The 27,812-nt window shown below is 55.6% G+C and overlaps 1 protein-coding gene across 3 annotated transcripts in view; it reads left to right on the plus strand.

Moving 5' to 3' along the window:
* Positions 1-7,633: 7,633 nt before the first annotated feature.
* The window catches only part of Rin3 (Ras and Rab interactor 3), a 108,977-nt gene continuing 88,798 nt past the window's right edge, over positions 7,634-27,812 (plus strand). Inside the window, exon 1 of one of the 3 annotated variants that reach the window (XM_078050739.1) lies at positions 7,634-8,217. In XM_078050739.1, coding sequence (XP_077906865.1) covers positions 8,174-8,217 — 44 coding nt within the window. In that variant the 5' untranslated portion in view covers positions 7,634-8,173. The remainder of the gene's footprint in view (positions 8,218-27,812) is intronic. The other 2 variants (XM_078050741.1, XM_078050738.1) reach the window with 2 other exon arrangements.

Raw genomic sequence — 27,812 nt, forward strand, 5'->3', positions numbered from 1 at the left:
AGTCAGGAATCACCGCGCCGGGGCTAATTCCTGTCCTCTGACCACTAGTTGGAGAAAGAAGGGAGGTCCCGCTCCTGGACCTTTCCTTACACCAGTCCCCCCTCCCCTAACTAGGATCCTACCCATTAGAATCCTACTCCAGGTTTTCCGACTCCAGGAAAACCTCCAGATAACAGTGGCTGAGACGGGTAGGACTTTATTTCTCCCTCTCAGAGAAGATGAGAATGCTCAGTCCAGGGCTGGGGCCGCGCTCCAGGGCGCAGTGACCCGCCTCCTCTGCTGCTCTGCCTTCCTCAGCAAATAGCTTCTGCCTCATGGTCCACAAGAGCTACCTAGTTTCATTTTGGCTGCAACCTCAGGACGGACCCTGAACCAGGAATGCTATCAGTTTCTGACCCACAGAAACTTAATATTAAACAAGAAAGAAAAAAAAGAAGAAGAAGAAGAAGAAAAAAGAAAGAAAACCTCATTGTTATTTAAAGTTGTTAAGTTAGAGGTCTTTGTTATGCATCATTGTGAGCTAATGCTGTGTGTGCAGTTTTGCTTTTTTCCACTTATTCAAGAGTCCTGAGCCCCAACCTAGGCATTCATGGATGGATCCCTATTGTTAAAGATCGCCTATCCGGATCCCGGTTCCTATGGAAACGTCCGTACTCTTGCAATGGGCAAGGCTCACAGTAGGACAGTGGTCCTGTTACACAGCTGGAGTTCTGCTTCCAGAGAAAAGCCCGGCCTCTGGCTCTCCTGGTGGACAAGCCGGCTTACAGATGATGAGCTGCTAATGCTTAATCACTGGCCTCTCGTCAAAAATGTGGCTGTTTCCCAGAGGTCACTGTTGCAAAGCCTCTTTCCATTCCCTCACTCCCAGTCCTGCCAAGAGCAAGGACCACGGCCAACCCAGCCAGCAGGGCCTGTCTGAGCCCCTGCCTTCTGCCTGCAGGGCACTGGTGGGGTGCCTTCAGGGGGCAAAGAAAGGAAACTTCCAGAAAGGTATCTCCTTGTACCCAACCTTTACGAACATGTTGTCAGAGCAACTTGAGTTACACCTCTAACTCATGGCCTCAATTTTTTTTTAAATAATAAAATAAATAATATCCTTTACTATAATTTGCCAATCTTGAGTTTTTCTTGTTGGTTTTTTTTTTCCATTTGTTTGTTTATTTGTTTTGTACTAGAAATTGAACCCAGGGGCATTTTACCCCTGCGCCAGTCTTATTTATTTAGCTATTTATTTTTGGTGCCAGGGATTGAACCCAGGGGTACTTAACCACTGAGCAACATCCCCAACCCTTTTTATTTTTTATTTTATTTTTTAACTTTGAGACAGGGTCTTGATAAGTTGCTGAGGCTGGCCTCAAACTTGCGAGCCCCCTGCCTCGGCCTCCCAAGTGGCTGGGATCACAGGCGTGCACCACCATGCCAAGTTCCGCAAGGACTTTTTAAATCCCCACTCAGAAACGTATTTATATGCATCTTACAAAAGCCGACACACCCTGCACCAGTCATTCCTATATGCGGTGGGCCATTTTTGTCAGAGACTGTTCTAGAAAATGTGGACCAAGAGGTTGACCAGCAGCACCTGGAGGGGTCAGGAGAGGAAGCCGCCTGCGGTTGCCCTCCGAGGCAGCCAGGCCCCCTCCTGGGGCCCGTGAGCTTGGTGTTCCTAGGCCTAGTTCATAGGAAGGAGCGTCAGAACCCCGAGGTTTAGACACAGGAGCATGAGCAGAGCCAGGGGGGTCACGCAGCTGGCCACCGCAAGACCCCTTCCAGGACGGCCCTGCCCTCTCACTCTCTCCTCAGCCTGTCACCTCACAAACAGAACTAAAGTGGGTCAGAGAAGAGAGTAACTGTCGCTGGAACCTCTTTTCCTTGCCAAAGTCCAAACTCCTATTAAGACTAGAAGTTCCTACTGTCCGGCGCAGGACGGGAAGCTCATCGCAAGGGAAACCAGTGTCCAGGAGAAGAGTGCTGGGAGAAAGAAAAAGATTATTCAGAGACCAGAGAAGAGAGAAGAGGGGGCTTCTCCACTCGGGGTGGGGGGCTTTAGATGCAGGCTGGGCTCAGTGACGGGGAACGGAGGCTGATGGAGGAGGAGCATTCGCACTCTTCTGGGATTGGCGAAGACCTTCCGGGAACCCAGGCCACCTCTCTTGGTTCCTCCCAGGTCTGTTGATTCTGGTCATGATGGCTGGCATGTGTCTTCAGCCTTAAGAGCCCCGGGTGGGGGCCAGGGGAGACTAGGCATGTCTAGGTCAAGCGAAGCCTAGGGTATAGCTGAGTAGACTCTGACCCAAAGGTTAAGGCAGCCAAGGAGAAAGGCACAACATGGAGACAGAGAGGCCAAGCCTCCGCTCCTGTATTCCAGTCACCCACAGATGTCTGCAGGCCTGAGTGAATCAGCGACTCCAGGAGAAGCCCCCCCAGGTCCCTGCAGCCGGGTCATCATGGCCACACCTCGGTCCTTTCGCCTTCCTCTCTGCATTTCCTGATGCTCCCAGGCTGCTGCAGACATCCCTGTCTCTTGGGGGCATGGCAGAGGACACGAGTTAATATGCCACAAAGCCTAGCTGTGCCTTTGAAAGGCCTTCACCCTGAGGCTACATCCTTCCTCCTTTCCTTGGTTTTTAAACAATTCTTTTCTGAAATTATAGTGAAAATAAACAGGTGGGTGTGTCTTCTAACATTCTCATTGAAGAAATCAAAGCCCTCCACCTCGCCTGGCCTGGGATACTCCGGAGTTTGGAGACGGCTGTCCTACAGGGTGAAGGTGAAGTTCCCAGGGGTCATGCTGCCTGCCTGGCCTGAGCCAGCAGAGGTTCCTGGGGCTGAGGCTTCTGGGGTGGCCTCCAAGCAGCTCTGCTGTCCCAAGGTACTGCCACTGGCCTCACCCTCTCTCCCAGTCCTCTGAGGTCCTTGCCCACACTGGAGGCCACCTTCGAGGTGCATGGCAGGCTGCTGCACTGCCCATGACCTGGGCTGTGGTACCCACCACTAGCCGGCCCATCGCACTGTAGCAGCCAGGCACCAGACTCCTGCACCCACTTTTGATTGTTGAATGAATAAATAAACCACATGCCCTGGAAGTGCCCTCCCAGAGGCCCTCCCAGCTCTGCTCCTCGGGGTCTCCACCAAGACAGAACCTGAGTTGAGGACATTACATCAGCAGGTACAGGTCTAACCCGTGCTGTGCAGGCCACTGGCTGCATAAATCTCACAGAAGCTCCTCATCAGTAGCCTCCTCCCCCACGCCCATGGGAGACCTTGATGGTATGAGATCCAACATGGAAGGCTCTGAGGTCTTGGGGAAACCCGCAGATAATGAAAAATGACTTCTGCAAGGGGACGCAGGAACACTCCACAGGGTGCTGGAATGGAGTGTGGGGACAAGGACAGTGCAGTGGTGCAGCTGGCCCCAGGCAGTGGTGCTGGGGTCTCCATCCAGCAACTGCAGGCCCAGGCCTCCTGCCACACTCACGTGTAACCAAGGCCTGGTTGCCGTTGAGGAAGACACAGGTAAATGAACACATTCTCATTTCCACGCGATGGGTCTGACCCCAGCAAAATGATAAAGACATAAGTCAGAACTTGACCCACTCATCCGTGATGGGAACGACTTTGCTGCAGATTCAGATATGTTTTTGGAAACTGGATTGTTTAGGTTTTGTGCTTTGAAATCATAATGGCTACAGCGATGGCAGGACAGCTTTGCTGAAGTATAATGGACAAACAGGAAGGGGACAAGTTGAAAGCATACACTTTGAGAAGCCTTGATGTCCATACGTGGACACACAGGAGCCCACCGCCATCATCAACACGAGGAACCTATCTGCCAACCCCACGTCTCCTCGTGTGGCTTTGAGTTTGTGGTCATTTCTACACAGAGGTAATGGGAGAATGTTCTATTCTCATTTCCATATCCATTCTTTTCTTCCTTCCTGAAAGATTCTTGATTTTTTGATCAGGTTTTAATCCCCCCTCCAACATGATCCAGGAGAAAGGCACCCCAGAACCCTAAGGCCAAGTTTGAATCCTCATTAACCTAAGCCGGTAAGTGCATGATATTCTCTTGTTGACCAGGGCAGGCCTGTGACTCAAAGTGACCAGTCATACTCCACAACTTCTATTCCCTGGGCAGGAGGGAGGCTTTCCCCCTTCCCTGCAGAATGAACCCAGGGAGTAGGATCCCAATTGCCAGTAGAAGCTACCTTGGAACTATAGGAAAACTGGGATGAAGAAGGAGTCAGCTCTGAGGTCAGAGCAGAGATTGGAGCCCACCTCAGTGACCAGTGACTACACAAAGTCCCTGATTATTTAGCACACAAGCCTGCCCATAGCAGACAGCATCCCAGATGGCTACTCAGGATTCCTGCCTCCTGCTCTCCATGCCAGTTAGACACCCTTCCCTTGGGCGTGAACAGCATCAGTGATTTGCTTCTAACCAACAGAACAGGGCCAGGGTGAGGTGGTGTCATTTCTGTGATTTGGTTCTACAAGGCAGAGACTTCTGTCTTGCAATGAAATGCATTGTCTCAATTGGCTTCTCGGCTGCCCACTCTGAGGAATCCAGGGGCCTTGTTGGAGAGGCTCTGAGGATGGCCTCCAGTCACCAACCAGGAAGCAATGGAGGCCCCCTCTCCAACAGCCCTCAAGGAACTGAACCCTGCAACAACCATGTTTGGAAGCACAGTGTCCCCCAGCTGGGCATTCAGATGAGACCCCAGCCCTGGCCAGCAGTTTGATCACAGCCTGTGAGAGACCACCAGATGGTTACTGGGGCAACTATCCATCCTGTGCCAACACTCACAACACAGGGACTGTGATGCCTATCACCGTCTATCCTATCCTCATCCCCATGGATAGGTGCCAGCAAGAACAGGGAAGAAGCTGCTCCTTCTGCCAGAGTGAGCCCCGGCTCACCCCAGACCCTGCTCAAGACAGGCAGACATTTTTGTTCCTGCCTGATTTTGCAACAATAGCACTCTCTTGTTCTCTGTTTCTCCAAATACTCAGGCAATGGAGAGGTGGGAGCTTGCTGGGAATCAGAAGAACATGGAAAAGCCCCGGAGAAGCTGTTTTCCGCTGATCTAGTTTTGCAAAACAAAATATCCCAAACAGTAACCTTTTTATTATAATTTACAATTTTACCAGTCAGGAATTCAGGAAGGGCTCATCAGATTATTCTTCTATCCCACGCAACATTGACAGCCGGGACTGAGGTGCCCTTTCCTCCCTATTGAGGAAGGGCAATCTCTGCTGTCCTTCTGGGTCTGGTCACCACCTCACTCCTCATCCTTTGGGCTGAGGACAGTCACAATTTCAGGGTCATGGCAGTCTCTCAGATATAACTGCCTACACGTTTCTTTTCTTTTCTTTTTTTTCCTTTCATGGTGCTGGGGATTGAAGCCAGGGCCTCAAAAATGCTAGGCTAGCACTTTACTATTGAGCTACATCCCCAACCTGCTACCTGTACATTTCTTAAATCATCCTAATCAGAGGAGCTATTTGTTTCTTGGGAGACCTGACTGATACATCAAGGGCCTTTGCCATGGTACAAATCATAGCCAATATGTATTGAGCACTTACTATGTTCCAAGCACTGTCTAAAGCACCTCACCTCCACTTCATTAGCTCCTGTATAAGGTAGGCACAAAAGGGAAGGAGTTTGGGGGCCCCAGTAACACCAGATTCTCGCTTCTATACAGGAGTCCATGTATAGAACGTATGAGATCCATGGCTAGGGAAGAAGATGGGGGGTCGGGAACTTGGGAAGGAAAATGGGATTCAGGAAGTGGGGCAAGGACAAGCCTGGGTTGACATCACCCCAGGGTGCACCAGAGACCACACCTAACAGCACCTGCTCAGGTGTCTGTAATCTTGGCAGTTGTCAGTAACAGGGTTGCCTTGGGGCCTCATCTGGTGTGCACCTGAGGAACTTGGGCTTCTCAGAGGAAGGTGAGCAGTGAACTTCAGAAGGCCTCCGTGGTGACGTGATAAGAGCCTAGGGTTGGTTCCATGGGACCCACACTTTGAAGGACCTGCTCTGTTGACTCGGGGAGTGGAAGGAAATCTATTCCTGGAGAAGACCAGGTTACTCGTGTCTAGATCAGCCTAGAGGGCTTTCAAACCCATTCCAGGTGCGGTGGTTGGATACACCCCTTCTCTGGGGCACAAGGAGATCCAAGAGTGGCTTATAGGCTTGTCTTAGGAACAACAAAGGAATCATAATGGTGCCCACCTTATCTGTGCTCATCACTATTGCAGATGAGCACACTGAGGCTCTGGGAAGGGACTTGCCCAAGGCCACCCAGTTAGAAGGTCTTTGGGTTGGATATGAACATGGGCCTGTCCTCAAAACCCATTTCCAAATGGGAAGCTACAGGCCTGTTGAGGGATATGGTGCAGGGAGGAGTAGACAAGCCAATGGCATCTGGCCATGGCCCAGCCAGGGGTCTGAAGGGATCTGGGCTACAGAGGGGGCAGCGTTGTGGGCTTTCGCAGTCAGGGTGGTCTCCTGGAGACCATGCTTTTTGTGCCTTTTTAAAAGAAAATAGCTTTATTGGGTTGCATACCATACAATTTACCCACTTAGAGCGTATAATTCAATGGTTTTTAGTGTAGCCACAGAGTTGTGCAACCAACACCACAATCAATTTCAGGACATTTTCATCACCTCCCCCCAAACAACCCTGTAACCATGAACAGTCATTCCTCACTTTCTCTTCTGCTCCTAGTTTCTTTGCAACCACCAGTGACTGTCTCTGTGAATCTGCCTGTTCTGAGTATTTGCTTAGTCAGTTTTCAAGGGTCATCCATGTTGTAACATGTTATCAGTGCTTCTTTCCTTAGGGATGGCCAAATAATATCCTCTGACATAACGGCACCACCCTGTGCTCACTGCTCATCAACCAAGGGACCCTGTCACTTCCAGGCTTTGACTGCTGGGAACAATGCTGATATAAACACTTGTGTGCAAGTTTCTGTGTAGACGAGTTGTCATTTCTCTTGGGTATGGACCTGGGAGGGAGTCACTGGATCACAGGACAACTCTGTTTTGCCTTCTGAGGAACTACCAGGCTGTCCCCAAACCTCAAGGGCTGCACCATGTCACACTGCCACCAGAAGGCTCCATTTAACAGAGGGGTGGTGTGTTGCTGGCATCTAGTGGGTAGAGGTGAAGGGCACTGCTAAGCAACCCACCACAGTGCATCAAGTGGCCCAACAGCAAAACATTAACTTGCCCCTGCTGTCCATAGTGCTCAGGTGGAGAGAAACCCTGCTTTAGAGGGACTGGATTCCCTAAGGTCCGGTGCCACCCCATCACTCTGGGAGCACAGCAGACTCAAAAGGGGGCATTTTTTGAGTGCTTGAAGGGAAGTCTGGGGGGGGCACCTGGGTTGCTGAGGATGTCACCTGCTGGCCTTCTCCCTCTGCCAGCATCTAGGTGCCCCGTGGCACAGATGAGTCATTGCCAGCCTTGTTAGATAAGGAGCTCATAGAGGAGAAGGGATAAAGACAAGACAGAGGCCACCTGTCAGAGATGCCAAGGAGGCGCCCTGCCTCCGGTCTGAGGCTGTCCTTGAATGATTTCCAAACCCTTCAGACCGGAGGCAAAGCCCTGGCTTCCCGTGGGACCAAGGAACTCCGCTCCAGGCCTCCCCACCTGCCGGCAGAAGTGGGGCGGGTCGGAGGGGAGAGGGCCTCCTTTCCCAGCCCAGTTGGGTTCATTTAGGTTTCCCTCTCCGGAGCCCGCAGGCTGCCCGGGCTGCAGCCCCAGCGGGCGGAGGCGGCACCCCGAGACTGGGCGCCGGCGCTGGGCGCCTCTGCCCGGGCACCGCCCGCTGCCAGGCCCGGCCCCGGGGGCGCGGCCGCCCGGCTTCCGTGTGCCCCAGGGGGCCGCGAGCCGCCGCCGAATGGCTTTTGACAAAAAACCCTTGACCACCAAGGCCAGCCTCTTCCTGAAAGCCCCGCTCGCTGCGATACAGGAAGTGGAAGGGAGCGAAAGCCCCAGAGCGCGGCGGCGGCGGCTTCCCGACTCGGCGCGGGGCTGGCGGCGGCGCCGGCCGGGGCCCATCCCGAGGGCCAGCGCCAGGGACATGTGGGCACCGGGGCCACCGCGTTCCGCGCCTCGCGGCGCCTGAGCCCTTCCCAGCACCGTGCCCGAGCTGCCGGCGGCATGATCCGACGCGCCGGGGCGCCCGCGCGCGGGGACCCCCAGGGGTAAGTCGGGGCGGGCGCCGCTCTCCCGGCGGGCTGCTCGGCCTCCCCACTCCACTTCTCCGTCCCCGGGAGTCCTCGGGCTCCGAGAGCCTGCACCGCGCACCTCGGACCGTGTGGGAACCCAGCCGCGGCCGAGGCCAGCCCGCGGTTCCTCGGGGAAGGGTGACTCTGCAGCAACCGACGACTTGGCTGAACTTTTCAGCCGGGACACCGGGAGATCAGCACACGCTCGCGGCCGGGCGCCGGGCTTTCTAGGGTTGCGCCTCTACCTGCCAGAACCCCGGCGCCGGTGTAGACGCGGCTGTCCCCTCCGACTCCTGCCTGGTCTGAACTTTGCGTGCGAGTGTGCGCGGCCAGGGCCCCTCCAGCCTGCAGCACCGCAGCTCCGCCTGAGCCCCGGGGCGCGCCCTTGGTCCTGGGGTCCCTCCGAGCGCGGGATAGGGGCCCCAAGGCCCCCGCAATTTCAGGCGATCCTCAATTTCAACTGATCCGCTTGCCGGGACAGAGGGCCCCCCATGATCCCCTCCCCCGCTGAACTGGCCGGGCCTGGGGCAATGACCTTTGGACGGGACTTTGCCGAGCCTAGTGGTTGGGGAGGGTCCAGGGTGCACCGGGTGGGTATGATCTTGCAGGGCCCTGGAGCGGGGGACACAGCTTTGAGCGCATAAAGCTGAAAGGTTTGGGAACCGACTTCCCAGAGGGCTCCCTAGCGTCTGATTTCACCTCCCCCTCGCCTGCCCCCACCTTGCAATCTCATGCATTAGGGTTGCGCTCCGCAGAGAAACCTGTCGCCTGATCCATCCCAGAGGGCGCCCGGGAAGCTTCAAGTTTGTTAAGGCAGATTCCTGGGAGAGCCTTTTGGAATCTTTTTGGGTGCCATGGTCCATGAGCGCGTCTCGGTTTGAAAGTCCCGGGTCTGTTTCATGATGGACACCCTGCCGCTGCCTCCTCTAGCCTTGTGACCTCATCTCCCAGGGCCTCAGTTCTAAGCCCAACAGAAGAGTTGGGCGGATCTTGTGCATTCCTAGATTCCGGGGACAGCTGGAGGTGCGGACCCCTTGGGTGGGAGGGACTGGGAGTGCCTTGGAGGGGTCCTTAATCTCTTCTGGAAGCCTCCCTTCTTCTAAACTCCTTCCCTTCCTCCACTGCAGCCCCAGCCCACAAATTCTGGACCCTGAATGCTTGCTTTTCCTTGGAAGCCACCCTGCAAAGACAATACCATCTTGTGGGAAGGACTGGGGATTCCAATGGGGAAGGGGCCCCCAGAGGCAAGTGTCTGCCACACCCCAGATTGCAGGGTGGAATTGGCCAGGATCTGGGAGGAGGGAGGACAAGTGGCTGGGGCCTGACCTTACCTACTTCCCATTTTTCCCAGGGATGACTTAGCCTGACCCATTTCCTCTTACCTTTCATTGCTCTTTACCTATTCAGTTATTTAGCCTGTCTGTGCTTCAGTTTACTTCATGAGACTATGCAGTATTAACTCCTCTTTGCTGTTGTTTTAAGTATTAAATCCAGAGAAATGGTGTAGCACATTGGCCTATTGGGAAAACCCTCAAAAGTTATTGTAATAAAAAGGTGTGATCCTCCTTTTGCTCACTTGGACTAGAGAGCTTGCCTTTCCCTCTCTGTAAATCCAACACCACCTGCTGCATAGGATTGCTTCCTGGACTGGATGAGTTGTATTTAAGCAGCTGCCCACAGGCAGCATGAGGTTATTGTGCCATTTCAGAATGCACCTGCTCAGAGCTCTGCCTGGTCCATCCTAAACACTCTTGAGTTTTGGTTTGCTGCTAACCATGCGGCTCTATTGCAGAGGGATCTTTTGGGTTGGAAGGGTTCATAGGCAGCATCTTCTTTAACCTTGCCCCAGGCAAAGGAATGCCCTTGACAACCTTCTTGAAATGCACTTGCTTAGCTCTAGTGACAGAGGGACAGCCTTTCCAACTGACAGAAGTCTAGGAAACTTGAGCAGTGCAATCTGTCTCGTCTGATTTCTACCCTGTTCTTCTGATAGGAGCCTGATCCTTCTTGACCCTCAAGTACTACAGTGCAGTTTGGGGGTATGACCCCCACATTCATTGCTCCTTATTGGCATACCCCAGACGTTACAGTACCCAAAGATCAGGAGGCAAAAACTCAAAGGCCCTTCCCCTCAAGCCACTCAAGGTGGTATCCTGAGTCCTTGGTGGCATGTGTCCTTCCACCCTGCTGTTCCAGAGCCCCTCCTTCCTTCTGGGGGGAGGATGCTCGGATAACTAGGGAATGCATCCTGCCTCACCTCCACGGGGCTAGGAAGCTGCCACTTAAGTGTTGGTCCCTGGAGGATCTTTGCAAGTCAACCCTTCCTACTTCTTTTTTAAAACATTGGCTAGGCAGAGAGAAAATGCAGACAGGTTGCCTAGTGCCCTGGGTGCAGAGACTTCCTCTCACCTTTCAGACTCTGCCATTCATTCAATATTCATTTAGCAGTCTGCACTGGGCAGGGCTGGGCCCAGGCTTCAACCATGCCCCTGCCCCTGCAAGGCTGGTGTTCTACCAAGAAGAGACAGAAAGTCAGCCTAGGAGGTGTGGGGAGCCCAGGGGGACATTCTGGACACGTGGGCAGGAGCGGCCACAGCGTGGACAGGACATTTAGCAGAGGCCTTAAAGCAAGAGCAGTCCCGGGGGGATGTGGCTGGCTGGGGAGCAGAGAGTCAGGACAGAGGGAGGTGGGGCCCCAGAGGGCCGGAAAGGCTTTGGTGGGTTCTCTGAGTAAGCCAGGGCCACAGGACAGTTTGCATAGAGGGTGACAGACTGTAGGTGGAACGGAAACAGAAGCGGAGAGACCTGTGATAGGCCTTGAAGGGCCAGGAGAGGCCAGGACGAGGTGGGCAGTGGTGACACCAGACAACAGAGCCTCTGGATTTGCCGATGGATTCCAGGTGACATGGAGGGACAGAAGAGCTGGGAATGACAAGCGAGGCTGAGATGGCTAAGGGACCGGGGCTTCAGGGCTCAGATGCCCAATGGAGTGGAGAAGTCACCTGAGACCGTCTTCTCATAGAGGGCATTAGGGCCAGTGGTTTGGGGCTCAGGGGCGACCTGGCTGTCACCCCACGCTGCCCCGCCATGGCAGGCACCAGGTGCGTTTCCACAGGTTTGCTGTTGGAGTGTCTGTGTGAAGTTTCATCTGCAAAAGGACCCGCCTTGGGAAGAAATGTGCCCGTCACAGCCCTAATCCAAGCCCCCAGTGTCACAACCAGGGAATGGAGACCCCGCAGAGAAGAGTGGAACTCAGGTCCGGGCCTGAGATGGTAGGGGGGTCCTGCCAAAGCCCTCCGGAGCCCTCCCATCACTCCAGGCGCCCAGATGGGGCTCTCCCCGGGCAGGGCCAGCGATGATTCAGTCTGAGCCATTGGCTCAGCTCTGCGCCCTGACCTGGGCCTCCTTGCTTTTAAGGTCTGGTGTTCCCACGTGTCCTTCCAGACCCTGAAGGAGACTCTGGCCATAGCAGCGAAGGCTTCTCACCAGCCTTGGCCCCGAGAAGCTCCAGTACATCCCCCGAGAAGCAGCTGAGAGGACAGGGGAGGCGGGCAGGTCTGCTTGTGATGAGGGGACCCAGCCCCTCTCCCCCTGAGGCCCTCCTCCCCCGTACCCTGACCTGGGCCTGGAGCCCTATGCAGTGATCGTCACTGAAGCCACAAGTGTTAAAAGCTGAAAATCCCCCCACCCCCTGCAGCCCCAGGATGCCCTCCCGTTAACCCAGGAGATCCCCAGATCCACAGTGGAGGCCCCCAGGACCTGGTCTCCAGGAAGCAGAAGGAGGCACCAGGAGCCTTCAACCTCCTCCCCTGGAGCTCCATGTGGCAGACAGGGTCCCAGCCCCGCTGCAGGGCCTCCCGGCCACAGGCCAGAGCAGCGAGGAGTAAGAAATGAGTGACAAATGACCACAGATTCTTCCCTCTGACACTGTCGTGGCTAGTGAGTCATCCCTCTGCGCCTGTCATCTAGACAGTGACTACTGAGGTGGGCAGCCGGCAAGGAGGGAGGGGGAAGGCAGGAGAGAAAGGCCCAGCAAAGGCCCGGAGGTGGGGCAGTGGGGGACAGGGCCGGGCAGGGAGGGCACCTGGGTTGTGGACCCGGAGCTGGGTGACAGGTTGCTTCCCAGAGGGCCTGACACCAGTCAGCTGGAAAGTAAAAGCTGGCTGGGGAGATGGGTGAGCGCGGCAGGGCATGTGAGGGCCGCCCACGGCGGGGTCCTGGGCACTCTAGGGACGGGGCTCTGTGCCAGAGAGATCCCAGGGAGGGAAGTGACCCAGACAACCCCTTGCCCTCTGGTTTGCCTCCTCTGCCAGCCCCCTGCCCCCTGTTGGGAGGGTCATCTTTAGGAAGAAGGGGCCACAAGTCATCTTGTTCTTGGGGGCCACTCCATGCTGATCTGGTGGCCAATTCTAGAGTGTTTGGTGATGTCCTATTACCCCGAGCCTGCTATTTGATCTGAGAACCAGGAAATGGCACTGCTCCTGTCCCCAGGGGCATCTAAAATGTGGAGGGTCCCCAAGAGCCACCGAAGACAAGAGGGGTCACTTCCACGCATGCACCACACTGCTGGTCCCCACCCGCTCCCTGCAATGAGCCCTTTTGGTGGCAAGGTTCCCGCTGGTGAAGACAGAAGGTGCTCATGCCAGGCAGCGGGGGGAAGCCTGTCCCCCGAGGCCCCCTGGTCACCCTGAGGTCTTATTGAGAGGCCTTTGGGGAGCCCAGTCTAGCTCGAAGCCACCCACAGCTCACCTCCTCTGTCCTCCCCAGTTCGCCACCTCACGCCTTTGCCCATGAAGGTCCTGCAGGCCAGGGTGACCTCTGCACTCCTTCTGCCCCTTTTAAAGGGCCCACCTCCTCCGGGAAGCCCTCCACCTGGGCAGGCTCATGGGATTCCTCTTTGGGGAACCTGCATAACTTCTTTGGCACGAACCTCTTTTTTCCTAGCAAATTTAAAGAAGCCAAAACCCATTCAATATCACATCTTCCTACTCAGAATGTAAAATTCTACACACGAGTCAGATCTCCCGTGTTCATATCCTGTGTCCTGCACACAGTCGGCACTCAGTAAGTGCCTGTGGGCTGTGATATCCTGAGTGGAGTCTGAAAAATCTCCGAGCCAGTTTCTCTTTTGTGCCTCAAGTCCCCTGAACTCTGGAGGGATTTGTAAAGCTGCCCAGACCTGGGGGTGGGGAGCCCAGCAGCTCCCCTCTCCAGCAGGTGGTGACCCTCCAAGGCCACTGCACCCCCTCCCCCAACCCAGAAGGAGGAGGAGGATGGCTGGTCACCCAGGGAATTGAGTGGGGACCCTGCTTAGCCCCTTCTTCCTCTCCCAAATGCAGGTCTCTGGGCCACTGAGGAACCAGGAATCTAAGGGCGTGTGTGTGTGTGTGTGTGTGTGTGTGTGTGTGTGTGTGTGTGTGTACACAAGGTGCCCACACTGTCCTTTCCTGGAACTGTCCTTTGCTGATTAGGAAGATGCTTGGGGAGCTGGGTGCTGGAGGACTGTCAGTAGGGACTGGAGGAGATTCCAGGGTCCTGTGCCCTGTGGTGTTGGGGATTCTTTTCCTAGGCAGTCTGTCCCTCTTCTCTCTGGCCTCAGTTTCCCACGTGAGGACTGAGCTCGAGATCTCGGGGTCCCTGCTCTGTCTGACGTTCAGGGATTCCCTGCAGGACCAGCCCCCAGGCAGGCGAAGGGTCAGGGGTTGAAGTGCCGCTGCAGACGGGCAGCCTCTTCCCACCATGCTGGAAGGGCAGCCTGAGGAACAGTCCAGAACACCTAGGTACACTTTTCTCAGAAACAGAGACCCGGGAAGGAGACTTCTGGGTCATCTCCCTGACCCAGGACCTGGAAGGACACATCTTTTCACTGCTGTGGGTTTATTTTGAAGACTCTTTTTGGAAAGCCTGTTTGTTTGGTAGCCCCCTACCTTGGGACAAGGCCCAGGGCTTCCTGGGACAACCTGCTGACGGGACGTGGGTCGGGGTGTCTCCCGGGAGGGGGGCCTTGGTCTGGCATTGAGGAGGCCTGGAGCAGTGAGTGGAGCCCCATGGGGACATGGAGACGGGGGACTCGGTGGTCGCCTCGGGGCCTCCTCTGGTCCCCCCCGGAGGCTATGCAGAGGCGAGGTGCTGCCAGGCTGAGGGAATGGGCTCCCTGCAGCTGTAGCCTCCCTCCAGCTGCCCCTGTGCAGGTGGGGCTGGTGACCCTGACCTCTTCACAGTGTCACCGGGTGAAACCCAGGGTGGCCGCTGAGGAGGGGAGCCTGCCCCCAGAGCAGAAAGGAGGCTAGTGTTCAGGAGAGCCCCGCGTCCCACCTGGCCAGCGGTTCCCGGGGGCTCACGAACCCCACTCAGCAGAATTTGAAAGAATGAACGGATCTCCTGCAGAATGTCAGCTCCTTCTAGACTAAACGGCCTGGGGAGCAGCTGGGGTGGAAGCTTGGGTACTTTGGAAGCGGTGGCACACTCCCTTAGGACCCAGCCTCCAGGACACGGCCCCAGCCTCCCGTCCAGGGACCAGGCCAGGCCAGAGGTCCCCAGCGCTGGCTCCATCCACAAGCCTGGAGCCCGTCAGCAAGGATTCGAGGAGAGGGTGGCAGGAGTGGGGACCCTGAACCCACCAGGAGGGGACACACAAGAGGGGCCCTTCTGCAGGACGTGCTCCCCGTCCTACCACTGATTCTGAGCAAAGCCAAGAGCTTTTGATTCTGTTGTTAAGAGATGAGACTTCAAACGCCCAGCTCCTGACCGTCGTGGACAGGCGGTGTCTGGACGGATGGAGGAGCCTGTTCCAAAAGACCAGGGAGGGGAAGAGGAGAGGGGAGCCCGGGGGAAGGACAGGGGACAACAGTGGCGGAGAAGCCCTGCCCTCCTCCACAGGCTTCCCAGGGCTCCATGACTGGGTCACCAAAGGTCTTCCCCATTGTTCCAAGGGACCTTGCGTCTTAATTCACAACCTGATGGCCTCTGGCTAAAGGTTAGGCTGCCAAGAAAGAATTCACTGAGGACCTCTTTCCCCAACCTCCAGGTCCCCGGTTTCCTTACTCTCAGTGTCACAGGCGGATCTTGTAGATGTCTCTAGGATGTTGCAGTTCAAAGCAAGGACAGTTCAAAGCCGATGGCATCTGAAGGTCACATTGATTATGTTTGGATCTTTCTGATCTGGACATTTTGGACAGAGCATCAATCTGAAATGAATGCAGGCATTTTTTTTCCCTTGGTGAATGTCTTCCTCACCTAAACTCCTACCCATCTGTCCATCCATCCACCAATCTACCAACCCTCCACCCATCCATCTACCTGTCCATCCATCCACCCATCCATCCACCCCTTTCCTGAACACTTGGACTTTCAGGAGTTGGCTCTTTAGAGGGAGGTAGGAGAGAGGTGCACATAATCAAAGGCAAGGGCCCCCTGCAGAGGTGCAGAGCTCTATCACACGTGGCTGTGGTGATGGGGAGGACTCCCTGGCAGAGGTGGCATTCACAGAGACATCGGGCAGGTGCAGAGGAGGGAATTCGGGGAGGAGGAGGGCCCTGAGTGGGAAAGTGGGTGGGACAAGTGGGTGGGGCCCTGCTGAGCCTGCCCCGGGGTAGGGAAGGGTGCTGAGTGTGAAGGGCCTGGCCACACGGGGAAGAGTGACCTACTTACCTTGGTGACGGAGCCCACAGGCCCACGCCTCACTTGGAAGCTCAGTGACCCTGGGCAAGACGCTGCACTTGAACCTGCCGTGAACCCTTGTCCTCTCCTAGGCAGGGGGTGGCCACTGCCTCCCCCGGGTGTTGTCAGAGCACCTGAGATGGTTGCTCTTAGCTCTTTAGGCTCTGAGGCTGCTGAGGCCTGTGTGTGTGTGTGTGTGTGTGTGTGTGTGTGTGTGTGTGTGTGTGGACACTATTGATTTTAAAAATGAGGCGTCTGTTCTACACTTGAAAAGAGTTCAAACACAGAGACACAAAGTGGAACTGAAAGCACTGAGCACGTTTTATCTCTTGGGATCTGTGCCTGGTCCAGGGTGCTCTGTTCGCCTGGTTCTCTGCCACCTTGCCCCGTGTGCGCTGTGGACATGCACTGCCCACCCCCGTCGCCACAGCCATCGTGAGTGATCCCGTCAGTGGGTGGAGCTGCCTAGTCCTGTGCCTGCGTGGACTCCTTGGTTTCCTTCCAAGTCTCCTGTCTTAAATGAAGATCCTGAATATCTCTGTGGGTCTAGGGTTTGGGGACCACTTCCTTGAGATGGGTCACCATCATGGAGTCTTTGAGCTGGAGGGTGGTGCAGAGCCTGTGCATTGGCCCCTGAATCTTAGCTAGGTATAAGTTTTAGCCAAACATTTCCTGATTTCCTTAAAGCGAGATGTGGCCTGATGAGCTATCGGTGGGGAGTGCAGTTTGCTTGAAGATGCCTTAAAGTGGAAGGGAATGTCCTTCTCTTTCCTGTTGACTTGAATGCAGAGATAATGGTGGGAGCTAAAGCAGCCATATTAGACTCTGAGGTAAACTTAAGAGTAGAATCTGTACAGCGTGGGATAACAGTACAGTAAAGGTCCCAAATACGTCGGAGCATCATTTTACCAAGAGTTTTATATAGGAGAGGAATACATTTGTATCTTGCTTAAGTCACTGTTATTTTAGATTTTCTGTCACTTCCAGACAAACTTAATTCTAACTAACAGAATGTTCTCTCGTCCAGAGCACCAGACACGCCTATCCATACGTTCTCATTTCCTAGTGGAGGTGGGAAGGAGGAAGAGAGCAGAGAGGTAGTTTTGCACTGACAGGCTCACGTTTCAGGGATTAGTTTGCAAATCTTTTTTTTCATGTTGCATGTTTGTGAGTTTTAGATTTCACTAGAAACTTCCGCCTGTTCATTCCGCGTGTTTGTGACTCCCAGATCCTGTGCTTTGATGATCAAGTAGCCCTGCTCTCGCCCAGCCTTGGCTTCCCTGTCGGTGCTCTGGGTCCAGAGCTCTCCTGGGCAGACCGTCCCTGTGTGGATGTTCTGCGGCTCCTGGGAGCAGGTCTCGGACACACCTGGGGTCTGCGCTGTGGCTGTGTCCTTGCCGGCTGCCCCCTTGTGCTCAGGACCCTCTCTTCGCTGAGTATTACTGGGGGCCAGGCCAGGCTTAGGCTGACCTTCAGTGGCCACCTCCCTTTGGCCCGGACTTGGGAGAGGCTTGTCCTGACCTGGCTGGGCCTTGACCCCCCTTTCCGGGTAGAGCAGTCTCATTCTGAGCCCGGAAGAGCTGCTGAGGTCCGGGAAGGGCTGGGGTTGTGTGTGAGAGGCCCAGTGTGGCCTGGGATTAGGCAGGGTGGGCTGTGTCCACAGGCTGGGCCAGGGCCTTCAACAGGGCTTGAAGGACAGGCGGGGGTCCTGTTTCCGATGGCTGGAGCAACGCCCGCCCTTGCTTACCTCGACAAGCAAGGGTTGATGGGAAATTGAGAAAAGACAAACGGACACACAGAGAGGAAGAGCTGGGGCCAGGTGGGACCTCGTCCCCCGAGGGAGGAGCAGGACCAGAGCTGGCTCAGCACGTTATTCTATAGGTTTTGCCATCGAAGCTTACTTATGACAAAATTTCAGTAAAGCAGAATTCTCTGTCCCCGGGACCTGGTGTCTGGGCTCAAGGTCCCGACTGGTACAGCTCCGCACCGGGCCTCACCCTAGCAGCTGGGCCATCTTGACCTGCACCTTTGCACAGGAAGTTCCTGGCACAAACGCAGCCATGAGTCATGAGAAAGCACGGCTCAAGTCACGGCCCTCCACTCCTGCTCCAGCAAGAGTTCATTGTCCCAGAGGCCCCCGACCCCCGGACCCCCAGGCCCCCTGCTACAGATGAGTCTGTGGCTCAGAGACGGGAAGTGGTTTCCCCGAGGCAGGCCTGGGTAGGCCAGTCCTTTATGAGGCCCCAGGGATGAGAGCCTTCACTGGCTGCCACTCTCCAGCCTGTGGAAGGGGCTGAGCTCTTTCCTTTCTCAGGCCTCACCTCCACCTCCTGCAAGAAGCCTCCTAGGCTATATGTCAGGCCTCTGGGCTGTCATATACCATGGTTCAGGTTGTTCACTGCTCAGATGTACCTGGCTGAGAAAAAGGCAGGTGGGAGCAAAATTTCATGCTTCTGCAGAGCCATGTGACATGACAGCTGTTGGAAGAGGGTCAGGGGCTGACCTACACCACGGCGGAGTAAAGAGCATATTTCTCTAATCTATGCAGAGGTGCCATTGGGTGGTCAGGGACGCTGGCCCTTGGGAGACCCACCAGCACACTCTGCCTGGCCACTGGTCCTGCAGCAGCCAGCTCGCCCGCTGTGGCTGGTGAGACCGTGAGGCCCCTCGGCAGGGCAGTGACTCCTGGTGGAGAGTGGGCTGTGGCTGCCGGATCAGCACCCTGCAGGGGCAGATGCTGACCCCAAGGACACTGTGATGAGTGGCAGTCGCTAGGGCCGGTAAGGAACACCCAGAGCAGGGCGGGCAGGTGCTCATTGGGTAAGCATGTTGCAGGTTGGCGCCCAGGAGAGGGCTGAGGAGGGGCTGCCTCAGGCCAGAGGGACCCAGGAGAAGGGCAGGAACCCACCGGTGGCCTGAGAAGCAGGGTGGGCCCCAGAGGCCTGTGAGCAGGGGCTGTGGCTGGAGAGGCCCTCTGCAGGGCCAGGGCGGAGCCAAGCACCACGAGGCGTGGCCGAGCCGTTCCTCCAGCCCTCGGCACCATGTCCCGGAGAGAGGCGCCCCTCTGCCTCCAGGGTGCTGCCAACAATGACCGGGGACCCTCAGTCCCCTGGGATTCTCGCCATTCAGAGTGACGAGGCACCGACTGTCTGAGGTCACTTCACCAGGAGCTCTTAGTTCACCATCCCAGGTCCCTGGGGGGTGGATGGCAGTGCCCAGCTGACAGGCAAGGAAACCGAGGTCAGCAAGTGGCTGGACGGAAGAGCTCAGGTGGAGTGACAGAGCCAGGCCCTGAATCCAGGTCTGTCCAAGGCCAGAGCCTCTGCTTAGCCGCCTGCGGGCATCTCAGTGCTACTCCCTGAGGCTCTGGGGCTGCTGCAGAGCCCTGAGATTTGGGGGTGCCTGGACCCTGAAAGGCCGCTGCTGGGACCTACACAGGCTCCCTGGCCTCCCCAGCCTCCCCGGCCTCCCCAGCCTCCCCAGCCTCCCCAGCCTCCCCAGCCTCCCCAAGCTGACCTGATGCAAACAGGCACCAGGAAGAACCTGGGAGGTGCAGAAAGGTGGGGCAGGCCCGACCTTGACCTCTGCTGGCAGCCCTGACCTTGGAGTCCCTGGAGGACATGTAGCTGGGTGGTGTGCAGTGTGCCCTGCAGGCCCCAGGACTCCTCCTCATAGCTGGGCAGCTTTACCACCATGGACGTGCCCTTCTCCCAGCCCCAGGGCAGGAAGTCCAAGATCAAGGTGAAGGTGGGTTCAGTGTCTGGAGAGGCCACTTCCTGGTTCAGGGACAGCCCTCTTCCTGCACAAGGGGTGCTCTGGGCCTCTGTCCTAAGGGCACCACCCTCATGACCTGGCCCCCCGAGGGCCCCACCTCCTAACTCCGTCACGCTGGGGGACATACGTGCACATTAGGGGACACAGACCTTCAGTCTGCAGCAGCCAGGGTCCTCAGCTTCTCCTGCCTCCCAAACCCCACCGAGGTTGACGCCAGGCCTCACCATGGAGGGCCCAGCCGACTGGCGGGGGCAGTGGGCCGCAGGTTGATGGGGAACGGGAGCCCAGTGGTGGGTTTCAGGCCAGGGGAGGCGGCCTGCCGGGGGCTGTGCCAGGTGGGCCTGGGCCAGGAGGCGCCCACCATCAGCCTGAGGCACACACGTCACCCTGATCCCCCAGAAGAGGAAATGTGGTCACAGCAGCAGTTAGGTGGGCCGCGGGTGGCTCAGCGTCACGGGGTCGGGGGGAGGCATCACACCTACAGGGTCAGGTCAGGGCTGTGTCCCTGCTCCTACCTCCTGATGCTGGCAGTATCCCCTGGGAGGGTGGCCTTGGAGAGCCAGGCTGACCCCCCTCACGTCCTGCCCTACGCGGTCATTTTCACCCTCCTGGCAGCCCGTGAAGCAGGTGGGGCCAAGTAACCTTTCTCTTATTTTACTGCTGAGAAGATGAGGCCCAGAGAGAGAGGGAGACTTGCCCGAGGTCACACAGCAGCCTGTGCTGTGCGTGCTCCTGGTGGGGACTGAGGACTCACCCAGCTGTCTGAGCCCCAGAGCTTCTGGCTCCTGTTTTCCCAGCCTGGTTCATCCTGGGGAGGAGGCCACCAAAGCAAGGCTGGCCTAGGATCTGGGTCTCTAGAAGCCAGGGGACTGTAGGGGACAAGCCTAGGAAGGACAGGGTCTGTGCAGAGCCAGGCTGTGACTTGTAGCTAGCCTGGTGGAGCCACTCCCAAGAGCAGGGGCCATCAGACACCAGGACAAATGACCCAGGGCTGGAATTTCCTTTCCAAAGAATGTTCCGAATATAGCGACGGTAATGGCCATAACACCCGGCATGCGTGGAGCCTTAAAGCCATTTCTTTTCTTTCTAGTTGAAAACAAACCTGGCAAGTACACACACACACACACACACACACACACACACACACTGAAGAGATTGGAACAATCGAAAAGTCCAGGCTTGCCACGTCCAGTGTGGAAGCCAGCAGCCAGGGGTAGCTATTTTACACATCGCATGACATCGATTTCAGTAAGATGACTTTGTCGTGTTCCGTGGGCTCAGTGGCCACATGTGACCGAAGGTGACTGTTGGACGGTGCACATACAGAACGTTTCCATCGTCGCTCAGATTCTGTTCGGCGCACTGGCTAGAGTGTGAACTAGGGAAACCCACCACCCCCAGAAATGAAGTCTGGAGTCAGTCTAATTCCTTCAGCCTGCGTGGTGTCTACCTGAGAGATGGCCTTCCTCTGCTTATACATCCTCTCCATTTAGAGGATCCTGTCGGATCTGCGCTGCTTCTTGAGCCTGTGATCACGAGAATATTTCAGGAAACTGAGGCACAGGGAAAGCCAACAGGCCCCAGTTGGGGCAGGCGGCCGGTTTGCTCCCTGGGTGAGGCCTGCTTGTCCAGGGGGCTGGGGTGCAGCCAGGCAGCGGGGCTCCCTCCCCATCCCTGCTCATCCCTCTGTATCGTCGGGGAGGCCCCGGCAGAGCCATGAGTCTCGCTCCTGGGTCACTGGTCTCCCATTTTTATTGTGTCCCTGAAATTTTCCCCTGTTGTTTTCTGATAACAGTAATTAATGATCATAAGAGCAGGCTGGTTGTTCAAGTTCGGTGTGTTGCGAAAAATGTAAAAGAGGAAGGAATCTCACTCTTGGCCCTCTGAGCTGCCATCGCGCCGGCCTCTGCTGCCACGCAGAGCCACGGTGGGCACCGCGGTTCCTGCATGTCCTCGAGGTCCACGGGGTCTTCCTTCCCATGACCCCTCCCCCGGGCTCTCACGGGAGTGTTGAGATCCCCCAATTCCCTGAGCTGCTGAGAGTCTTTCGGGGGTTTGGTGGCCTTTGGACACCCTCTGGGTGACGGACCGCTCGCCCACTTTCCTATTGCAGTGCTGCCTTCCCCTTAGCGATGGGGACGAGTCGCGCATGTGACCAGGTGCGGAACTGGGCTCCTTGGTGGCCAGACGGCGCTCCACACCTTCCAGGGGGTCCTGCTTGACCCATTCACGCTTTGGGTCCAGGTCGGGATGTGTGGATGTGTGAGTGTGTGCATGTATGTGAGTGTGTGCATGTCGGTGTGTGAGTGTGTGCATGTGTGTGAGTGTGCATGTGAGTGTGTGCATGTGTGTGAGTGTGCGTGTGTGTGCATCTGGGTGTGCATGTGTGTGAGTGTGCATGTGTGTGTGCACTGTTATAAGTCTCTCCATCATCAGGTGATGTTGGTGTCCCTCTGTATCTTCTGGAAGCTTCTTTGTTTGGTCTCCGCCTTTCTCTGCACAAGCTGCTAGAGATGCCGTGGGTCTCGTGTTCCCCACGTGGGCACCCCGTCACCCTGGTTCACACCCAGGCCGGCTGCCTGCTACCTCTGCAGACTCAGTGCTTATGTCCCTAGCTCGGTTTCCCCCTCTGTGGAATGGGGCTGATACCAGGGTTGCCCTCTGGGTTCCTTCTACAGGGCTAACTTATTCCTGTGTGAGAGCAGTTAGAGTGATGCGTGGCCGCAGGACACAGTAAGCCATGGGAACATAACCAAGTTCTTTTTGAGTAGGTAATATGTTCATAGGATTCAGAATAAAAATATATAAAGAAAAAGATGTACAGGAAAAATGTATTCCCACCTTTGCCGCCTCCCCTGCCTCACTAATGGTTTCCTGTGTCTTCATCCAGTTGTTGTTGTTTTTTTTTTCTCAATGCAGATGCAAACAATTCTTTTTATTTTTTTCCGAAAAGGGAGTATGAACTTCATACAGGTCTGCACTTTGCTTTTGCCACTCACACACCCTGGAAGTCTTTCCATATCCATGCACAGAGCTTTCTCATTTTTTGCAGTTGCATAATCTTCCATTTGTTTACCTGGTCCCCAGCTGATGGACATTTAGGTTGTTTCCAATCACTTCTTCTTTACCGACAATGCTCCAGTGAATCCAATGAGCACCACGTGTCGTCCTCATGCGGGGTTCTGTTTATAAAGACAAGTCTCCACAATCGCAGGGTCAAAGGGCTTGTGTGTTTGCAGTCCTGGTTAGAAGTTACTGATTAGCCTTCCATGAAGGCTGTGCCCTGAGCATGTGTGACAGTGACATTATTTCCGTACTTTTTAGTCAGTTGAATATCTAAAGTTGCTTCCTCCAGTGGTACTAATATTTCCTAACCACTCAGTGGTTAAACGTCTTTCTCTTGAACTCCCGGCCTGCACCAGGCCGAGCACACGATTGCAGAGGAGCCAGGCGCTAGAACACAGAGCGCAGGGAGGTGGGCCAGCACTGGGCGGGTTCTAGTTTTTCACAGTGTAAGTCGCACTGCAGGGGACAGCTCTGCCCATTAAGCTTTATTTGCATTTTTGCAATATCTCCTTGCGGCAGGGTCTAGGAGGAAATTGGCCTTCCTCCTGGAGTCCTCACTGAAAGGGGCCCAGAGTCCTCTGAATCGTTCCCCCACCACCACCCCCCAGCCGGCTCGTCGGCACCCTGAGATCCTGCTACGGAGAACTTTTCTTTTTCAGAGTTTTAAGTCATTTTAATTGTCCTTTGAGCAGGCAGCATAGTTACAAGGTTCAAATTCCTACAAACAGGTATGAGGGAGGATTCTCGGTCCCACCTGTTGCCCTGCCCCCCTGGGACACCCCTCGTCCTTGCCCATCCCAACAGGCCTGCGTGACAGATGTGCACAGGGCCTCTCGTTGCCCTTGGTGGTTCCTGGGCCCTGAGCCTCCAGCTTCAGTTCTGGCCATGTTTGTCCCCCACATTCTGTCTTCTCTAGTAACTTCTTCACGTTCAGTGACATTTGGGGGGTCTTGGGGGAGCGTGGACAGGATGATGAGTTCAACGGGCATCTGCCCCGTGGTGGGTGCCCTAATTGCACTCAAGTCATTGAACATTGCTAGGCACAAGGGTCCTGAGCCCTTTACAGCAGCCACATTAGGTCCCCACTGAAGATGTATGCAGATTGAGGCTGAGAGGTAAGATCACCTGCAAAGGCCACCAAGCTGACACTCATTCAGGCTTCCTGGTTTTCAAGCCCTCACTGAAACCACTAGGCCACACAGCTGTTGTCATACTGGAGTCCTCACTGCACACAGCACTGGGGACAGAACTGATACCATCATCTGTGAGCTGGGCCCCAACATGAGTGGACTGTCTGATCGAAGCCTTGCAGGGTGGGTGGTCAGCAGGCCTGGCTGAACTAGCCAGGTGTGGGCTTTTAGAAGCTGGGACCTGTGAGCCAAAGGAGGCTCTAGAGGGAGGTAGAAGGACTCAGCTCAGGTCCCCAGGATGCTACGGGTGCCCAGGCTGTCCAGCAGAGACCCAGGTGAAGACAGAGCAGCCAGGTCAGAGGCCACAAAGAGCCTGAGGCTGTGCGCCCTTAGTCAGGGCATCTGAGAAACAGGTCCGGGGACAGGTGAGGCACAGTGGAGCAGCTGCCAGAGGGCTCCACGCTGAACCAGCGCTGCAGGCAGGACTCAGGGAAGAGCAGAGCACCTGGCTGGGTCAGGAAGGCCAGGCCGGGGCAGGCAGTGCCCAGCAGCCACTCCGAGCAGCAGAAGGCCTGTGGCACACAGATGTGGAAAATTTGGAAGCCTTTGACCTGCGAGGCCCCTTGATGTGGGCTGTGACGTGTGAACCCAGAGAGCCTGACCCGGCCTCAGCACTTCCGGGCCCAGAAGACCTGTTCAGAGTGATTTCCGCTGAGAGGCTGTGGGCAGGGCGCAGAGCCGTCCAGGTTCCTGGGCTAACCCACCAAGGACCAGGCCTCCAGGTGCCCCTGGGCCCACCTCGTCATGGAAGGCATTTTGTTTTTCTGCGTAAGGAGAAACCCCGGGAACCATCTCAGAACAGGGTTTTCCGAGCGCTGTACAAAGAGGCCAAGCGCCTGTGGAGCGGCCGAGGCCTCGTGCCGTCGTTCAGCTCCTGGAACCAGGCTGCAGGCACTTGCCAGGCGTTTGTGAGGAGGTTTCTCAAGTGGCTACTTTTCCTTCACCCCCATGGACCTCTGGTCAGCCTGTAGCCGCGGTATGGATCCTGTATGTACCCAAGCCTGGCCAGGGGTGGGAGGGGACAGCAGCCAGGGCTCAGCGTCACACTCGTTCAGGAAAAAGGATCTGGCAGAGAGGAAGCCACAGAGGCTGGCCTGGCCGCCCGCCCTCTCCGGCTCTGCCCTGGGGCAGGGCCAGCCTGGCTTGGAACAGGAGCCTCGGGTGGCCCCTGGCCAAGGGTCTGCTGAGTCAGAAAGTCGTGGAATTTTTAGTGCTGGAGGGAGCCTCAGCCCGGCCCTGACGCTGCCCTCCCTGCAGAGCCCTGCGGCCATCTCTGGCAGGTCCCCAATCCTCTGTCTCCAGGGCGACCGTCTCAGCAATACCACCAAGAAACGGGAGTCCACGCGGAAATTCACCCTCCTCGCATCCTGGATCCGGTTCAACCCTCTCATCTTACAGACCAGGCTGCGTGCGGAGAGTTGCGCAGGGGCACGTGGAGAGCAAGAGCGGCCTGTGGTCTCCTGACTGCAGCCACAGCGCCCCTTGCTCTGTGCCACCCCTTCCTCTGTGCCACCCCTTCCTCTGTGTCACCCCTTCCTCTGCAGCGCCCCTGCTCTCCCAAGGAGCTCAGCATTGGCGCTGCTCATCTCAGACACCTGCCTTACCTCCCTTTGTCTCCACAGTGTGATCCCATCCTCCAATCCAAAGCATTGTGTAGCTAGGGCTGAGGGTGTAGCTCAGTAGTAGGGGGGTGGCCTAGCATGTGAAGACCCTGGGTTCAAACCCCAACACTGCCAAAAAAAAAAGAAAAAGAAAGAAAGAAAGAAAGAAAAGAAAAATGCCCCAAGTATTGTAGCTGTAGAAAGCCCAACACTTTTGTAGAGGATGAGTGTCCAGAAGAGATGGCTACATGCCCGTCAGTGTGACAGGTCATCGCCCTGCCACGCTTCAGAGACGCAGAGTCAGAAGGATGCACAGCATGGTCAGAAGCACAGCAATAGTATGACAAGAGGACCCAAAACTACTCCGTAACTTGTAGTCAGTTGATATTTAAAAATCTGACAAGAAAATTCGATAGAAAAAGAATTGTCTTTTCCACACATGGAGCTGGAACTACTTGATATCCATATGCAAAAGAATGGAGTTGGAGCCCTACCTCACACCACACACAGATTAACTCAGAATGGAACGCAGACCCAAAGGCAAGAGCTAAAGCCAAAAAACTCTTAGTAAATTTTCATGGCCTTGGAGTAGGTAATGGATTCTTACGTGTGCACCCAAACTATAAGCCACCGAAGGAAAAAGACACAAATGGGACTTGACTGAGATTTAAAACTTCTGTGTTTCAAAAGACACTCCCAGGAAAGTGAAAGGACAAACCACCATGGTGGCCCACGCCTGTAATTCCAGTCACTCTGGAGGCCGAGACAGGAGGATCAGAAGATCAAGGCTAGGCTCAGTAAGTTAGTGAGACCCTGAGCAACTTTAGGAGATAGAATCTAAAAATAAAAAAATACCACTGGGGATGTGGCTCAGTGGTTCCATACTGAGTTCAATCCTCAGTACCCCCCCCCAAAAAAAATAAGAGTGGAACAAATATTTGTAAATTAAAGGCACTCAACATTGATAGCCATCAGGGAATTGCAAATCAAAGCTGCAAGGAGATGCTGCATCACACCCACTGGAGTGCCGACCATAAAAAAAGACAGATATAACAAGGGTTGGAACGGTATGGGGGTGTTAGAACCCTTATCTGTGGCTGGTGGCAGTGTCAGGTGGCACAGCTGCTGTGGAAAACAGGAAGTCAGTTCCCAGATGTCCTGGCAACTCCATGCTGGATATATTCCCAAGGGCACTGAAGACATCTTCCATGCAGAAACTTGCACATGAATGTCACCAGCATTATTCGTAAAGTCCCCAAAGTGGAAACAACCCACATGTCCATCAACAGCTGAATGGACAACTTAAATGTAGTATGATTTGTCAACTAAACATTGATATGGAAGCCCTGATCAATTCTGCTGGCCCCTCCAACACGGATGGGCCTCGAAAACACTCTGCCGAGTGAAAGAAACCGCACATGAAAGACCACGTATGTATGATCCCGTGTAGAGGAAATACCCAGAGCAGGCGGATCCGTAAAGACAGACGGTAGATTCCAGGCCTGGGGTGGGGTGGGGGATCGGCCAGCAGGAGGAAAGGGGGGGGTCACTTCCCGTGAGGAAGGAGTTTCTTTCTGGAGTGACGAGATTGTCCTAAATTCCCTGTGGTCATGGCTGCACAACTCCACAGCTGTATTAAACATCACCGAAGTAGACATTGGCCGATTGCTGGGGACCGTGTGTCCACATCCAGTCCAGTGTCCCTCAGGAAGGTGGTTGGTGAACCTTACCTGTGTGGGAGAAGGGGCTGTTCCACCTGGTGGCCCGAGACCCCGGGGTGGGAGGTGCCCATGCCCTCTCTACCTGGGCGAGGAGCTTTGTGGGGACAGCAGATTGTCCTCAGTAACCAATAAAGTGTAGAAAAGCACACGAAGCAAGATTTCAGGGGAACTGGCTTCATCTCAGAATCGATTCTGAGAATTGCTTCTCCGAGTGGTGGCCCTGCAGGCCACAGGCTTGTGTCCCTAGAGGCCTTCAGTCAGATGACGGGGCGTTTCCGCCATGGGACCCGGCGAGCCTCGGCCACAGGGCTTTGGCTTTCACTCGAGGGTCCAAATGATGGGTTTTCCCGACAGGTGCCTTCGCACACCCTCATCCAAGCCAGGTGCTCCACGAGTCTCTCTGGGAGCGTCCCCTCTACCTCCATTCCCAGGGAATTCCTGCCCTGCTCTGCCCCGAGTCCCTTCAGCCTTGCCCTCCTCCTAGAGCTGTCCCCAGGCCTGCTGTCCTGCTTGGCATTTGTCCCTGTGGTGAGCCAAGTTCTTCATTTGCTTTATCCCGT

This window comes from Ictidomys tridecemlineatus, chromosome 5, assembly GCF_052094955.1.
Source record: "Ictidomys tridecemlineatus isolate mIctTri1 chromosome 5, mIctTri1.hap1, whole genome shotgun sequence".
Classification (NCBI taxonomy): domain Eukaryota; kingdom Metazoa; phylum Chordata; class Mammalia; order Rodentia; family Sciuridae; genus Ictidomys; species Ictidomys tridecemlineatus.